This window comes from Varanus komodoensis, unplaced genomic scaffold (assembly GCF_004798865.1).
Source record: "Varanus komodoensis strain SLA01 unplaced genomic scaffold, ASM479886v1 scaffold34_1, whole genome shotgun sequence".
In the NCBI taxonomy this organism is placed as follows: Eukaryota; Metazoa; Chordata; class Lepidosauria; order Squamata; family Varanidae; genus Varanus; species Varanus komodoensis.
Genome location: NW_025335854.1, coordinates 7,414,472 through 7,431,548, shown reverse-complemented (window position 1 = coordinate 7,431,548; position 17,077 = coordinate 7,414,472). Strand labels below are relative to the sequence as shown.

General features: G+C 47.0%; 2 protein-coding genes across 6 annotated transcripts in view; both read left to right on the top strand.

Annotated features, from left to right (window-relative positions):
* Positions 1 to 14,729, top strand: part of SOAT1 (sterol O-acyltransferase 1) — a 58,529-nt gene extending 43,800 nt beyond the window's left edge. For all 4 annotated transcript variants that reach the window (XM_044439264.1, XM_044439263.1, XM_044439266.1 and 1 more), the window contains 7 exons: positions 1,707 to 1,752; positions 3,621 to 3,750; positions 5,314 to 5,411; positions 6,288 to 6,386; positions 6,559 to 6,694; positions 8,458 to 8,603; positions 10,003 to 14,729. In XM_044439264.1, coding sequence (XP_044295199.1) covers positions 1,707 to 1,752; positions 3,621 to 3,750; positions 5,314 to 5,411; positions 6,288 to 6,386; positions 6,559 to 6,694; positions 8,458 to 8,603; positions 10,003 to 10,059 — 712 coding nt within the window. In that variant the 3' untranslated portion in view covers positions 10,060 to 14,729. The remainder of the gene's footprint in view (positions 1 to 1,706; positions 1,753 to 3,620; positions 3,751 to 5,313; positions 5,412 to 6,287; positions 6,387 to 6,558; positions 6,695 to 8,457; positions 8,604 to 10,002) is intronic.
* Positions 14,730 to 16,936: 2,207 nt separating this feature from the next.
* AXDND1 (axonemal dynein light chain domain containing 1) overlaps positions 16,937 to 17,077 on the top strand; it is a 30,947-nt gene continuing 30,806 nt past the window's right edge. For both annotated transcript variants that reach the window (XM_044439231.1, XM_044439228.1), the window contains exon 1: positions 16,937 to 17,048. The gene's annotated coding sequence lies outside the window, so the exon portion shown is untranslated. The remainder of the gene's footprint in view (positions 17,049 to 17,077) is intronic.

Genomic DNA, 17,077 nt, shown 5'->3' with positions numbered 1-17,077 from the left:
CTTTGCAGCAGGGGTTCCAATTCAGGATATTTGCAAGGCTGCGACTTGGGCTGCTCCATGTACTTTCGCCAAGCATTATCAGCTTGATGCACGCACCAGAAGGGATTGTTCCTTTGGTAGAGCTGTGCTCTCTGCCATTCTTCACTGACGACACCTTCCCTCCTCCAAGTCTGGTAGGCTTGCTAATCACCCATATGTGTGATGCGCAGAGGCCACGACGAAGAAGAGCAGGTTGCTTACCTGTAACTGATGTTCTTCGAGTGGCCATCTGTGCATTCACACATTCGCTCGGTGTCGGTGAGTGGACTGTTTTTTCTTACTGTTGGTTCCATGTTATTCCTACGGTACCGATTTTTTTCTTGCTGTGATGCTGTTTTTCGAACGTTAGGGGTCGAATGTCGGTCTTCAAGACTGAGTAAAATGACGGACACTCCACTCTATTTATACTGCAGCGGGGAGGGGAGCAGAGCGTTTTCCTGCCAAAAACCATTAGCTTTCTAATCTTCTGGCCTAGGCACTGCGCAGGTGCAGCACCCATATGTGTGAATGCACAGGTGGCCACTCGAAGAACATCAGTTACAGGTGCTCTTCCTGGTGCCAGCATTCTGCTGATAGGCTTGAGTTTGGCTGATCCTTGTAGCACCAGTGTGACTGCAGGCCCAAGTTTCATAGTGGGGAGCATAGCCAGTCGGTTTAAAATGTTTTAATACTTGAGCAATCCCATACAAACCAAACAGACTTGCCTTTGTTCAAATATTTGAGTAATAACTTGATAAGTTATTAAAGCAACAGAATGAGATTCAATAAGGGCAAGTTCCAAGTCCACCTAGGAAAAAGAAACTAAAAGGCATCGATACCAGATGGGGAATACGTGGCTCAACAGAATTGAAAAAGAAAAAGATCTCGAAGTAATTGTGGACAATAGGCTAAAGTTGAGCCAGCAATGCAATGCAACTGCCAGAAGGGCAAATGCTATTTTGGATTGCATTAACAAAAGTATTACTTCCAAATCACAAGAAGTAGTAGTTCCCCTCTACTCACTAGTCAGACCTCATCAGGAATACTGTGCCCAGTTCTGGACACCAACATTTAGGAAAAATGCAGAAAAATTAGAAAGGGTCCAGCGGAGGGCAACAAAAATGATCCAGAATTTGGAAACACTGCCCTGTGAGGTAGAGACAGAGAACTGGGCATGTTCAGCCTTGAGAAGAGAAGACTGAGGGGGACATAATATCCCTCTGTAAGTATCTCAAAGGCTGTCACAAAGAGGAAGGTCAAGATCTCTTCTCGCTGATGCCAGAGTGTAGGGCACAGAATAATCAGTTCAAGCTGCAACAACCCAGAGTTGGGATAGACATCAGGAAACGCTTCCTCACAGTCAGAGCAACACGACAGTGGGACCAGCTGCCCAGAGAGGTGGTGGGCTCTCCCACACTGGAGACATTCAAGAAGAAACTGGACAGCCCTCTGAGTGGGATGGTGTGACTTGGTGTCCTGCAACAGCAGCGGGTTGGACTCGATGGCCTTCGTGGCCCCTTCCAACTCTACTATTCTATGATTCATTGATTCTATAAGTTGTGGGATTGTGCTTGTGGTAGACTGTGGCTGCCTCCTCTAGAAGTAACTTAGTTTCTTAGAGTAGGCTTCAGCTGACACCAGAGAAGTGCCAGCTGCCATTGCAATGCTGTGCTTTCTTTTCTCGGCAGGACACCAACAACAAGGTGGAGTTACGTAGCTACCAAATTTGCACAGGTGAGTGGTTATTGTTTCCTGGAAATCCTGTATTTCTCTATGTGCTTCCTACTTTCCTTATGTGGAATAGAGGCTTGCAAACCTGCAAATGCTACTGATCCATAACAGTCTTCATAATACCCTCTGCTTGCATACACTTGTGCCAGTTTATGATATTATAGATGCAAGTACAACCAGTATTTGCCAAGTTCCGAGACTTTCCTGCAGACAGGCCGCTGTTGTGAATGGCATGCCTTCCAAATCCATCTTTCAAACAATGACTGCACAACATCCGTTTATTTCAGAATCCCGAAAAGTTTCCCTAACTTTAATGGCAACTGTCACAAACAAAGCAATTTTGTGTGTTCTTATTTTTCACTGTTGAGCTACTTTCAGAGATCAACATATTTCTAAGAAGTGGGTAGTTCTACCTTTGTAGAGAATAGGTCCTCAGTGCATATGATTTTAAGCAGGCAACTCATGGCTCTTTGGATGTTGTGGCCTACAGCTCCCATCATCCATTGCATTAGCTATGCTGGCTAGGGTTGAGGGGAGATTTGATTTGATGTATTACATTTGTGTGCCAGCCCATAGCCCCTAGGGCTCTCTGGGCAACTTACAGCAAGACAAGATACAAAATACAATAATCAAAATTTTACCGTAGCAAAAATACAAAATCAATATAAAGACTATATTAGACTCAAAGCAAGTACAAATTGAAATACAATACAAAATTGAAGTTACTTAATACAATAATATTCATAATGTTAAATAATGAAATATAACAACCCCACCATGCAAACCCCCGTGCACCCCAGCACAGATTGGCTAAGGAAACACAGTCAACAATTCCTCTATACCACAGCACAGCAGAAAAAGGCCCAGTCTTTGGGGAGCTGGCATGGCATGGCTCCCATTAAGTTGTATCGTCCACCCCTGCCTCCTTGGCAGCTCCGGAACACCTCCCACAAACACCCGAGGAAGAGGTGGCGAATGTGCAGGGAGAGCGCCACTGCCCTCCATGCTGGACTGCGGCAAGCAGGGTGCGGTGATGGAAACGGGCAGGTGGATGGAGATGTAGGCGAAAACCCATGGAGGACCATGAGTTGCCCATCACTGGTTTAACGAGTAATCCCAATTAAAACAATTCCACAAGGCTGCCTTCCGATTGGTTCTCTTATTAATCTGAAAAGGATTCCGGACTGTGGGAGTGAGCACAGGCTCCATCACATGGAAACACATGGAGTGTGTGGGCCAACCTGTTTGTGTGTAGAGTTAGCCTGCCGGCAGCGCACTAACCCCGGCCTCCATTGGCTGGCCTGCCATCTCTGTGCAGCTCACGTGGTCACTGTGTCCTCAGGGAGGTCACGTGGACTGGCTAGCTCTGCAGAGAAGCGTGTTCCTTGTGCCACTCTCCTGTCCACTTCAGCTCTGACCACGGGGCCATCTGACGCTTCCTCAGAGTCACTTGAAGGGGACCCTAGACCAGTGCGGGGAAGGATTTCCTGCTGAACAAACACATTGGCCCTTCTCCGCTCAATCCTTGATGTTAGCAAGCTGCCGATCGAGCTGAAAAAGCAAGGAGGCAACTGATGGAGGAAGTCGGACAGACTCCACTTATTTGTGGGTTTGTTGTTGGCCCCTTCCAGCCGTCATCTTGTCTCCCAAGGAGCTTCGGACTTCTCCACAGGCAGAGTTTAGTTGTCAATAATCAATAGGCTGCAGCCCTAAAGGCAGTGACGGCTGCTGTAGAAGCACCATCACCATTTTCCAACTGTAGTCAAGATTTGTGGGTTTCAGCAACTGAAACATGCTTTTCTTTCTCTCCCAATGCTTCCTTTTCTGTGCTGCTTTTATAAAGGGCTGATGGTTATTTCCCTCTGGTTCAGTTCCTAGGCTCTCTCTTCTATGTTTACTACATCTTCGTGCGACTCTGTATTCCTGTGTATCGGAACTACAGTCACGAGCAGTACAACATTCGAGGGGTGGTGCTTTGCATCTTCAACTCCATTCTGCCAGGTGAGCGCTTAGGTCATTGGTCCCCAAACTAAGGCCCACGGGCTGGATCCAGCCTGCCATGCCCAGAGGTTTTGCACTCGCCCCATGTGCCCGGCGGCGGCTTGCTCGCGATGAGGTCATTTTGGACTCGCTCGGAGAAAACGATCTCACAAGCTAGTGCCTTGCCGTGCGTGCATCTGGCGGCAGCTTGCTCACTAGGAGGTTGTTTTGGACTCACTAAGAGAAAACGATCTCCTCGCAAGCAAGCCGATGCCTTGCCGTGCGTGCGTATGGCGGCAGCTTGCTCACTAGGAGGTTGTTTTGGACTTGCTAAGAGAAAACGATCTCCTCGCAAGCAAGGCCAGTGCCTCGCCCTCTCACTGGCCTGCACCCCCCCCCCAACCGCCAGTACCGCTTTGGCAGCCTGCACACAGTGCTGGCACCTGTCAACTGGCCCCGTTGAAAAAGTTTGAGGACCCCTGGCTTAGTTGGATCTGCCCGTGCCATCTTTCATCTGTACCCGTGCAGGTGGAATAGGGCAAACAACAACAGGCAAAGCACAAGTCGGTGTATCAGTGTTGGCCCATGCACTTGGTCAGACCTTAGCTCAGCAGCTCAACAATACTCACGGGCCCAGTTCTCTCATGCTGACCGGGTTCACACAACACAACAAGCACCCCTGCATGGGTAATATGGTTCAGGGTTTTGGGTTTTTTTTTACAATGATGGGCCTGACAGACGATCAAGTGGTTTCTATTTTATCATGGCTTCCATCCTCCCTGCTTAATCCTCCCAACGTATCCCAACAGTCACTGTGCCTGAAATTCAGTACCAAGGTGCATTTCTTCCTGCATTTGTTGTCTGCCTCTTTCTCATTGGTCTATACATAGAAGCAAGATGGCTAGAGCAGCTGCAGCAGTTGCCTCTCTTTACAGAGGACTCTGTGATAGTTGCATGCCAGGACCATGGAGACCACAATCCCGGGTTCAGACAACACAACAAACCATGGTAGTGCAGAGAAATCATAGAACAAACCATTGTTTCTGAAGCCCAAACTTACCATGATGAAATACTATCTGGGTTCTGACGACATGACAAACCAACAATGGCGAAAAAGCCACCATAGGTGGTCATGTTGTATGAACCCAGCCAGTGCCTAAGTGTGGGCTGATGAATTAACCAACCAGCCCGTGGTTAGTTGCAGCTGTGTGAACAGCCTGTTCTTGGGTTGTTTGGTGTGGTATGCAAACCTAGAACTTCGGTTTTTTTAGGAAGAAACATGCATCACATTGAACAACCCAGGAATATTCTGTTGCTTAACAGATGAGTTGTTAGAGGATACCTCTAGTGATGGGCTGTCACTACGCTCAGACCATTTTCTGTAGTTATGTTCCTTCAAAATGTCAGTGAATATTCCCAGTATTCGTCTTCTTGTTCTCAGGCCAGAAAAGGAACAGTCCTGCTTTGTCCATTACTGTTATTAGTCTTGACTTGACAGGTACAGCATCCAAGTCAGAGTGACAACTGGTTGTGATGAATGAGACTGTGCTTATATATGTCTTTTTCCCCTTTACCATTTCTCAGGTGTTTTGATTTTCTTCCTGGGATTTTTCGCATTCCTTCACTGCTGGCTTAATGCTTTTGCTGAGATGCTGCGCTTCGGTGACAGAATGTTCTATAAGGTAATTATTAAGCTAATGATCTGATGCGCTTCTGGTTAGTACTTGTTTGCAGCTTTGTAGCAAAAACAGGTGGACAGGGACTGCCACACAAGGCCCGTGTGATGGAAATGCTAAGTAAAGGTACGTCACTTGGTTATCAAGGTGCCGTCTTATGCCTGTTTAGACAGAAAATGTCCTACAACTCCTTCTGTGCTCTGGCCAGCTTGGAAAATGTCGGTTGCAGATGCTGGCAGATGTAGGACATTTTGTGTCCGAGTATGCCCACACTTGTGCACAGTCTTGTGAAAGAGAAGCGCCCTAGTTTTATAAAGTAGTGATTAGGGCTGGCAAGTCCCGGAGCCTTTGGCAGTCCGTATCCCAGATGATCTTCTGAACCTTCTGCTCCCACCCGAGGCCATCAGTGATCAGCTTGCACACCTTGAAGGACAAGGGTGGAAATGGCTTCTGAACCTCAGCCGCCTTCTGTATTTTAGTTTTTTGAGTGCTTCCCGTGCAGGATGGCAGGATCCTTGCAGCCAAGGTGGGCAACCTGCAGCCCATCCCCCAGGCCGCCTCAGTGGTCGTGATGGGAAGGAAGGGGCAACGCCACATTTCCGGCCATTTATTGGTGTCGGATTTAAGCCTCGCAGGCCTGAGTCCAAACGTCTGGCAACTGGGAAACAGTGATTTGAGGAGAGGTTGCAAACGAGCTTTTAGGTGGGGGCTAGAATAAGTTGGGAATATCCATCGCCATGTGGTCTTGACCTCAGCTGCTATAGATCCGAATGCTCTCTTGGCAGTTGCCACAGAAATGCAGGAGAAGCACAAGCGTGCTTGGCACCGTGAATGCTAACTCTTGCCTCTGCGCCCCTTAACATGCTTCCCCTTCACTTTCAGGACTGGTGGAATTCTACCTCTTTTGCAAATTATTACCGAACATGGAATGTGGTGGTACATGACTGGCTGTATTACTATGTATACAAAGACTTCATTTCGGTAAGCAACCGTGTGCAAAAGCCCCCTCTTAATTCCTTGGAATCTAGTTGAAAAGCTTGAGAGACCCCCAAGCATAGGAATGTTAACAGCTAATGGTGGTTATTCCTTGCTCGCCTAAGAATGTTTGCCTTCACCAGACACCCTTCCCTCTCCTCTTGTCTGTCACCACTAGCTGTTTGGGAAGAAATGCAAAGCGGCCGCCATGCTGTCGGTCTTCACGCTTTCTGCCATGGTGCATGAGTACGCCTTGATCATCGGCTTCGGTTACTTCTATCCGGTCTTGTTCTGCCTCTTCATGTGCTGTGGAAGTAAGTGGCCAGTGTGTTTCCCAGCAGTCTTGCTGAGCAAAATGTTGGGGATCAGAGAATGGCTGTCGATGCTTTTCATTTCTAGAGCGTGAGGCGCTGGGTTCAAACCTGCCAGGCATTCCCACTACAGGGCCTCTCACCGAATGCAAGACAGTCGCCCCCATCTCAGAGCCAGCCCTTTGGTTGGTGAGGAATGGCCTGGACAGGACATGGCTTGGTCCCTGGCAGGTGGCGCGTGTGCACTGCAGAAGTGTCAGACTGCAGCTGCCAGTGTTCCTGACCAGCAACCAGGGCGCCTGGGTTGGTGGGAGCTCAGGCCAAAATCTCTGCAGTGAACCAGGTTGTAGAAGGCTGCCATTTCCCCCTCAGATATTCTAGACCAGGGCTCAGCAACCTTTGAGACTCAAAGAGCCATTTGGACCCGTTTCCCACACAAAAGAAAACACAGGGAGCCGCAAAACCCTTTTGACATCTAAAATGAGGATAACACTGCATGTATCATTTTTCACCTTAATGCTATGTATATCTTCATTATGATTTAGCTGCAGCTCTTGTTCAGTCGCTAAAAACTGTTATTTTTAATCTTACGTTATAAACTAGTAGGACTCCTTTCATATGTTTTGAATAGGAGAACAGCTTCCCGCAGAGTCAAAGTCAGTGCTAAAGGGCTGCATGCATTAAACAGCAAACCCCATAAGTTCATCAGCAGTAAAAGCAAATGAATCTACCCACGTACCATTAAATGTTTGATTTTCTTCAGAAACTTTTCTTTTCTTCGATTTATCCATGGTTGGCCAACCAGGGGAAGTCGCAGATATAGGTGTGTTTAGTGACTGATTAGCAGATAAACAGTCAAGTGCTGTGAATTGTGACAGGTCCCAAGCGCAGCTTTTAACATTCAGCGGAAGGAGATTATATTGGGACAAAGAGAATCCTTGCAGCAGCGTTTCTTTCCTGTAACATGAGAGCCTGCAGGAAGCTTGTTCCACTCTTTCCCTGCACAATAGCAGAGGAATGTAGCAATTTACTTAACCAGCCTTGTCACAGATCAGCGGCTGTGATGCGTATGTTGGGCGACAGGGTCGCAGCAGAGAGATTCAAGAGCCACATGTGGCTCCGGAGCCGCGGGTTGCCGACCTCTGTTCTAGACCAAATACTTGTGTATTGGGTTTGGTTTGGGAGGGGATGTTACATGAGTTCCTTTGGTAAAGTTTTGCATCCGAATTACAAGTAGAAGGCGTGCAACACTGGAATTCCCTGATACAGATGTGGGAACTGGCAACCTGGCCCTGCAGAAATGGTAGCTTACAGCCCTATTCGGTTATTCAGTCATGAATAATATCATCGAGCCATTCAGTTCAATAATGAAAACTGCAGGGAGTTGTATACCGAGATATCAGGAGGGCCACAAGTTTCTCAGGGCATCAAAATACCTTCCACTATAAGACTGAAAGGTTTCTATGCAGATGACCCTGTGCAAATTGACCTACTTGGCATGGAGAATGTTTCCAGTGTACCATTTTCTAGGAAACACCTATCACTGGCCGTGTCGGACGTGCCCTTGTTTAATGCATCACACGGGTTCCGGGGTCTAGTAAACGTTGCCAAATGCTACAGCGCCCACATGACACACTTTCTTACGCTCGCTCCTGGTGAGCCATTTGCTCCCATGGGGGAGGGTGCAGCCTGTCTGGAGAACCGGGAGGGAGACGGCGGTGCCTTCCATGGATGCATCCTGAGAACCTCTCGCTTTCCTTCCTCAGTGGTTTTCAACTTTATTCTCCACGACCGTCGGGAAGGCCCCTTTTGGAACGTGTTCATGTGGACGTCCCTCTTCCTCGGGCAGGGCATTCTGATCTGCCTTTACAGCCAGGAGTGGTACGCCCGTCTGAACTGCCCTGTGAAGAACGTGAGTAACCCGCCTGTCATTTCAAACAGGAAGAACAGGACTGAGCTGCTCCATGCAGGAGCAAGAATGTGGAGGCTAAAAATGGAAAGCGCTGTTGAAAAACCTCAGATCAGGTTTGCTCCTAAGGAGACGAGTGGAGATTGGCCCAACAGAAAGGTAGCAGTGTCAGAAGAAAGGACAGAAATGACCAGCCAGGAAATTGGTGATCAAGACACATGTGTTGAGATGCCGTATTGCCAGCCCTTCGGCATGTGAGCTTGAGACCTGATTATTCTGAGAGAAGTATTATTATTATTATTATTATTATTATTATTATTATTATTATTATTATTATAACATTTCTATGCCGCCCCTTGCCGAAACCTCGGGGCGGCATAGAAGTATCAAGCAAGCAAAATTCTAGCACCCATAGGAATTCATTGATAGAACTTAGAGCCGTGTATTCGAGTCCTTTACAAGACGCTTCTTTGGCTCAGAGGAAGTGCTGTACTTTTCATACGCACACACCTGCAAGAAGAGTGCGTGGCCTCATACACAAATGCTACAAAGGTCTGAGCTTTTACCACTCACTCCTCCAAGACTGAGAAATGTCAGCAGGTTCTTGCAGGATGGAGGGAGGCAGCCCGAGAGAGTGCAAAGCCTCAAGGGAACGCAATCCCTTGCTCTGTTTTCTGTATGCTGAGATTTCTTCCCCCAGTTCAGCTTCGCTAAGTCCAGAAAAGGGTTCTGTGCAGCCTGCTGCTTGAGCTCAGGGGCCAAAGCAGCCCTGTGGCCGGTCACACAGATAGGCATGGTGAGAGATGCTCTGAGGTGTCTGTGGAAGGCTCAGACCGGCTGGGGCTGGGACAGATCCCTCATCGCCTGCACGCGGCTCTGCTTGGCTGGAGGAGCCACCAAGCTCCGGCTCGGAATGGGGGCAGGCAGCTTGGAGAGGCCTGGCTTATTCCCTTATTTTCAAGCTTTCTCAGAGGTGGGAGTGCAGCTTCACAAAGGCTGCTTGGGGAGCCATTTTGTTGTTTTCTGTTTTCCATTTCCACGTATGTTTTACAGTTGTGGGGGGCTGTGAGGGACACGTGTAGCCCCCTCAGAGAGAGGGCAGCTTCCATCTCTTCCTGGGCATGACCCGGCCTCTCCCCTTCTATCTGGCTCCCCACAAGGGTGGCTCCAAGACATTTCTGTATTTATTTATTATATGTCTATGCTGCCAAGTAGTCTAAAAGACATGGATAATCCCACAACTTGAGAGGCCTGTCCCGGACTCGTCCTTGGCTTGGCGTGCTCACGTGATGACCAGACGAGAACAATATTATCCGTGCAGCTGCGTGAACCAACCACGTTTAGTGGATGATGCTAGATGTGTCTGCAGTCTTAACGGTGCTTGTCCTCTTGTGTCTTTCAGCCCACCTTCCTGGACTATGTGCAGCCGCGCTCCTGGACTTGCTATCTAAAGATGTGAAGTCCTCTCAGATTTGTCTCTGGACCAAGGCCAGCAAAACAACAACCAAACCTTGAACCAGTGATATAAAAACTTTAGCTCTGGCCAGCAATGGCCTTGTGTCGCTCAAGGCATTTTGGACGGTCACGGGCTAAGCAGGCAGGTCTCCATTCCATGAGCAGCTCCAACCTGAGCCATTTTCATGCTGGTCTTGAAAGCTGCTGAAAAGTTGGTGTAAGAATTCCAGTGTTGATTTGGCCTATTGCAAGCAGTGGTCTCTATCGCTCCTTTTCTCTCACACTCTCCAGGAAGGGCAGTATTGTGTTTCCGGGTTAGCCTTGCTGGCCCAGCTCTGACATTCCTTCAGAAGCATCCTTTGAAATGGGACATTTGCTCAGTGTTTTTGGTGTCCTTTGGCTTACTGGTCTGACCTTCCTCTGACCACACGCAGAAGACATGAGGGAGAGTCCGAGGCTTTCTCTTAAGGGTACAATTCTCGTGGAGGTTCTTGTCTTTCCAAAAGCACAGCACAAGGAGGGCTGGGTGAGGGAAAAGGCGTTCCTTGGGTGCTCTTCCAGCCAGGCAGCTACGGTTACTTGCGGTCTGAATTTATGGATGCTCGGATGGAGCCGTCGCAGCAGGGGTTAACAGCTTTTTTCAAGGAAGTATCCCTAATGTATGCTTTTGATTTTGATTGATCTGTTCATAATTCGGGGGGCGAGGTGACAAGAGCAGGTATTTATAGAAATTTTGAATCGCCCTGAAGAGAATTGGTCAGGTGTCTAACATCCTCAAAGGTTTATGTGACTGCCTCTGTGAATAGGAACAGTGAATTGTGAAAGGCATGCTTAACTATTTGCTCTGATGTTTTCAAGCTTAATATTTTTTTCTTTTGAAACGAATCCGTCCTGATTTAATGGCTGAATATGCCTTTGGATATTTAGCCTCTTAATGTGATTTGCCTCTTCCTGTTATGTTCACTTGTCTTTCAGCAGCTAATCCGGAAAGATGGGCATGACATTTCGTACTAAAGTTGTCCATTAAATGTCATGCCTACTGCAGTGTAAGCAGCTGTCATTCTCTGTTCCAGAGATAGTTTGTTGTCTTGTGAGTTGCACTACCAATGCAGGCAGTGGCCTGGATCTGGCTGCCTCCTTCGACGCACGGCGAACTGGTGTGTGTGATAAAGACGGGCACAGCCTCTCTAAAGGCTGCAGTGACAAAGCACATGTTCTGGGCTTCACGCAGTCCTCTGCTCTGCTTAGGGCCAAACCAGGGGTGACGGTTTTCCTGCAACTAGTAATTGCACGATCCTTTAGAAGCCCAAGTAAAGCGATGACTGGTCTGGGTGAGGACCTGACGCAGCCTGTACGCTGCGTTCTGTCAGCGCACTCTCCGTATTAAGGAATGCTGGTCAGGGCAGCTGGTCCCACACTGCGTTGTTTTGGCGTTACTCGTTCGCAGTTACTGTTGTGGCTGGGGGGGGGGGTGCGAATATGGTTTGTGTGGAAGAACAAAGGCTTGGAATGGCCCTTCTGCACCAGTTGAAATGCGAGGAAGCTCAGAAAGGCGCTGTGCCCAGGGCCAAACATTGGCTGAGATCTCCATTGGAAAGGGTGCTGGGTACAGTTCATGGCTGGTCGTTGGTGGTCTGTGGAGAGGGCTCAGCCATTGGCAGCGGTTCTTCCCCCATCTGGGCTCACTGGAGCCCGGCTAGTAGCCCATCGGTAGCCTTTAGCCCAGAATAACGTTCTTCAGCCTGATGACTAGACTCGCAGCATTCCAGACCCACTTTGTGGAGGCTGATAGGTGCTGAAGTCCAAAATGTCTGGAAGTCACCAGGTTGGGGACAGCTGGTCTGGCACCTTCTTCCTAGCCATTTGAAGGCCCATCTGGGACCTGTTTCAAAACAAAAGGGAAAAAGTAGAGAGAGGCATATTCTGTGTACCAAAACTCCTGTCCTTTGTTTTGCTTTTGAGGTGGTGCTCTAGGAATTGCTGGGCACGGGCAACTTCCTTCCCGTGTCGCTTAACTGCAGCAAAATGAAATTTCAGTTTATTTCAGGCTTGTACTTCAGGAAAGGAACCATGTGTCCTCAGTCCCATTTTGGGACAGTGAAAAGGCACCGAACCAACTTAGTTATTTTAAAGGCCTCTTCCCCACTGCTGAATTTCCAACCACTGTGATCGCTTTTGTATTTGTTAAAAGATGCCAATCTTATATAAAATTTAGGCTTTCCTTTTTAAAATATAGCAGTGTTACAGATTAGATTACCATAAAAAATACCCTTTGTTTTTCTTAGCCCATTTTAGCGGGAAGAGTTTTCAAAGTGAAACTGGCTTTTCCTAAAGACTAACCACATTTTTTTAGAAAAATCACGACAAGAAGAATGTTACACCTATTTGATGTTTTGTAATATTTTGTGGCTAAACAATAAACAGCTAACAAGCACGCTGATGTTGTGATTCTGGAATGAATGGGTTGTGCCTTTCTAAAGAACACAGTTCTAATTTTTTTGGTTCCAAGTGAGATGAGTCGGCCCTTCACGTGCAAAAACAAGTATATTCTTGGATCCGCAGCCGGAGAACCCAAGACAGACTTTCTGCACAAGCTGAGGAACATTTACTGAGAAATACTGAACCAAAAGAGATGAGTGGAGGGAGTGCAGAGTCGTGATCTTGGCAGGCGGCAGTAGTTGCTGGCAGCCCACTTTGCGGAAGGCACGACAGGCCGATTACTTCCTGACTGGGGCTTTGCACATTCCTGCACGGTCGAAGTTGACTAAAGTTCCTTTTAGCCTGTCTCTCCTATTCTCTTAATACTTGGATATTCAGACCCCAAACAGCGCGGTGTGAAATTAGCTGTGGGAAACCTATCCTTGAAATGTGTCAGGAACACCTCGGAAGGTTTTTTTTTTAAAAGGCTAATCCCATGGAGCTCTTGAAATCTATACATGTTTAGGGCTGTGCCGCCATGTCTGGGAAAGGGCTGCTGGTTCAGGCCTGCCCAGGTGGCTTGGTTTTTAAATTACATGGGTGTTGCAGGATAAGCCCCTGAAAACAAGTTCAGTCCTGTGTGATTGGATCCCTCACGTGCAGGCTGTTAATACTGCAACAGCGGTCCAGGTCTCGCTCTACATGGTATTGCTGGTGGTATGCAGGTTGCGTCTGTAATTTTGTTTGCATCTTCCTCTTACACAGATTGTGTCTTTAATTTCTGTGTGCATCTTTCTCTTACGCAGATTGTCTGTAATTTCTGTTTGCATCTTTCTCTTACACAGATTGTGTCTGTAATTTCTGTTTGCATCTTTCTCTTACGCAGATTGTGTCTGTAATTTCTGTTTGCATCTTTCTCTTCAGCCCTAGTGTCCATTTGCTTGGAAGCGTTGCTTTCTTTGTTACAGCACTGGAATGTGTGGCTGTGAAACTCTTGGCCAAAGTATTTTTGCACTGAGTGTCCACCAGACAGGATAAAGATCTGATGTTTGTGAGCTGTGTTTGGTGAACCAAACTGACTGTCCTATTAGCATATATTCCTTTAATACGGTACAACGTATAGGTTGTGGGCAGACCAACTAACTGAACAGTAATGTGTACCATCTGGGGAGTCTGAAACAACAACCCGTTGGCTAAATCAAGTGTTCCCAATTTTATCTAGCTAATGTAGATGTTTTTGATTAATTATTTTGGATGATGGAAAAAGTACGACATGGAGTGGATATCATGAACAGTTAGTTGGACTTATGCCCAAGGTCCAGTAAAACATTTAACTTGACCCTTAACTTAAAACTCACCAATACAATATGCCAATGCCTTGTGCAATTTCCAGATGAATCTGATGAAACAAACATTGTTTAACAAGCTTACATTGATCATGATTCTAAAGGCTGCCCACCTGTAGTTCCTGTGTAGAGATGTGAACTTCATTATGAATGCCTAATTATCATTATGGGAAAAACAGGGTTCTCTTCCTGGAATGCTACAAACTGCATACGTGCAGCTTTGAAAAACTGTAAAATCCACTCTTTGCTTGTGCCAAGTTAGTTGTTTTTGAAGGTACGGTATTTATCTTTGTAAGATGGTCTCTGATCTATTCAAAGAGTTTGCATACGTTCTGTCCTTTTCTGCTGCTTGTTTGAAGAGAATCACCTGAACCTCTGTCTTTAGAAAAAAATACGATAAAATAAAATCCTGTTTGTTTTGGGAATTACATGTCTTTTTTAAAGGGAGAAAAGGGAACATTAATATCCCAATTTTAAATGAATTTTTGTTTTGAGTTTGAATTTCTGAATTTGAGCAGGGCATCACTTTAATATCTGAATAAAAATATGCCTTTTGTACAGAGATCTGTATAGGTCAAGTGGCTGCAAGGCATCCGTTTAACTTGAGTAGGCTGTTGGATTCGTTCAGCAAATGAAGAATTACCTGGCTGAGGGAGCAACAAAGTTTTGCAGAGATGCTAGTGGAAGGAGGAAATTCAGCCGCACTTGACTGAATGGGATCACCCACCATATCTTGCAGCTTCTGTAATGTACAAACTGAAGATCTTAGGAAGTGGTTTACTGGGGTGATATAATTCTGTTAACTGATTCCAAAATGGATTGTTCTGTCTGTTGCGACTTGTTCTGCCACCTGCAAAGATTTATATGATCTGTACTTCAGAAATTGAAATATATTTTGCTATCTATGAAATGTGTTGGCCTGTTTTCTTTCCCACGTTTGGTGTACTACCTTCTTTTTGTACATTGCCTCCAAGCGCTTTGTTTCTGCAACAATCTGCTGCCTGGAATATAGTCTGTGCCTGTACTTCTGAGTGGGACTTGCGGCCAAATGTTGCTGCGTGATGTGTACGTGTTCTGTGTGCCAGCCAGCCATATTTTCCTCCAGCACACTCCATTCCGTTCCCCATCAATCCTCAGCATGCCCAGTCCTCATCGAGTTACGGGTTGTGGGGAGGGCTACTTCTGCAAAGCTTTGAGTGCATGAATGTGCAGAGAATGGTTGAAAGCCTGTCGGAAATGTCTTGCTTTGGGAGTTGGACAGTTCTAAATGTGACCTGTTTTGCAGGAATTAGTTTCTGACAGAGCTCTATCACTTCAGAATTCTTCTGAAGCATTTCCCCAACCATCTTTTCTTAAACGAAATCCCTGAAGTACAGGGGGTCTGTAAATCTGAGTTGCTTAGATGGTTTGATGAGTTAAAAAGGAAAGACCATATGGAAGCCAATTCTACATTTACAAATGTAGAATTCACAGTCATGCTGTAGATCTTTTCAATAACATCAGATGCTTCCTTGTCTCTTCATGTTGATAGCAACGACTGTTGACAGCAACTACTGCACATACAGAAGGCATCTGGTCTCCCTCTTTTTTGATACATCTGCAGAAAAAGGGCAATTCCTACCAATGGGAAAAATACACAGTTCAGCTCTACTGCATGGAGAACACCATCCAGACCTTTTGTTTGGCTGACAAAACTGCACTGCTGACTGAAGCTGGGTGGTTTGCAAAATATGGTATAATTGAAAATAAACATTAATTCAGATATTAAATCAGCACATCATGGGTGACTAGGGTCAGTTACTCTCAGCCTAACCTACTTCACAGGGTTGTTGTGAGGATAAAATGGAGATGTGCGAGCTGCCTTGGGCTCCTCAAAATAAAAATTGAAGATGAATGCAATATAGTAATTATAATAAAAATTGCCATAAATCAGAGATGACTTGATGTCACTTAAGAGCAACGCCAAGAGTTTGATTTAACAAACTTTCCAAACCTAAGTCTGTTTTCAAAGCTAGTTTGTTTCAGTTGATGCATTAATAAAGTGGGCATTTCCTTTTAATTGCACCCCACTTAATAATTTTGCCTTGCTAGATACAACACGCTTGCCTACAGATTCCTAGTATATCCTGACCTCCACACTGGTTGAGGGTCAGAATGGATAAATAATTACAGCTCCCCAGTAAGAATTTGAGATGACCACCTATTCGACCTTTATCGTTTAAATGCAGCAGAGAGGGCAAATATCAGTTATTCCTTAAGGTTTCCCGTGGCCTGTAATAATCGGCCGCGCCACCCCACCAAGTCCCTTACTGCGGAAGAGCCGAGGCGCTTGCAATTGTCCTGCCCTGCATTTATGGGAGCTGAGGTGGGGTTGAAACGCGAGGGATTTGGAGCCACAAATCCCCCTCAGGCTTCAGCAGAAGTCACTGATGAAGTCTTTCCTTCAGCCTTCCTCCCAAGGCACACAGAGGCAAGACGCACTTTATTATTATTACATCACATTTATATCCCACCGTTTCTGCTTGCGGGGAGCCCAAGGCACTGTGCATCCCTCTCTACCCCATCCCATCCTCACAACAACCCTGTGAGGTAGGTTATGCTGGAAGTCACTGATTGGCCCAAAGTCACCCTGTGAGCTCCATGACTGAGCAGGGACTAGCACCCGGATCCCCCCACTTCCCAGCTCAGCGCCCCTAACCATTGCACCACACTACCGCCGCACTTTGAAATTTCTTCAGCATGATTTCATTGCAGATGTGCGGCCCAAGATGGAAACGCATGCACTTCTCGCTGCTTTGCCCGAGGAGGACACGCCGCCGCGCCGCCACAACCCGCTCGATGTCTCCAGCATCTCCCTTGATTTACGCGCTATCTTGTGTTCCTTCTTCAGGAGTCGACGACTTCGGTGTCCTCTACATGTTTAAGTCTACGATTCCCGTACTGCCTCGCCATTGGCTTGCTAGAGCACACGGTCTATGTCTTACGCAATAGGACGGAAAGGCCCCCAGGCCCGTTGTTGAGGCGGCTAATGGAGTGCCGGAAAGAAAATACCCGGCGTTCACGTACGTTTGGGGGTTGAAGAGAAGCCGGCGAGCGGCGGAGGCAAAGGCAGGGGCGGAGAAGGGGTGTTTCTGCGAAGGAACGGAGGAGCGGTCGCCAGGGGGGCTCTCGCGGGAGGCGTGCTCCGTTCCCATAGCAACGGCGGCCTTCAGGACGCACGAAGGCCGAGGTAAACAGCGCCGCCGCGCTTGCGCCTCC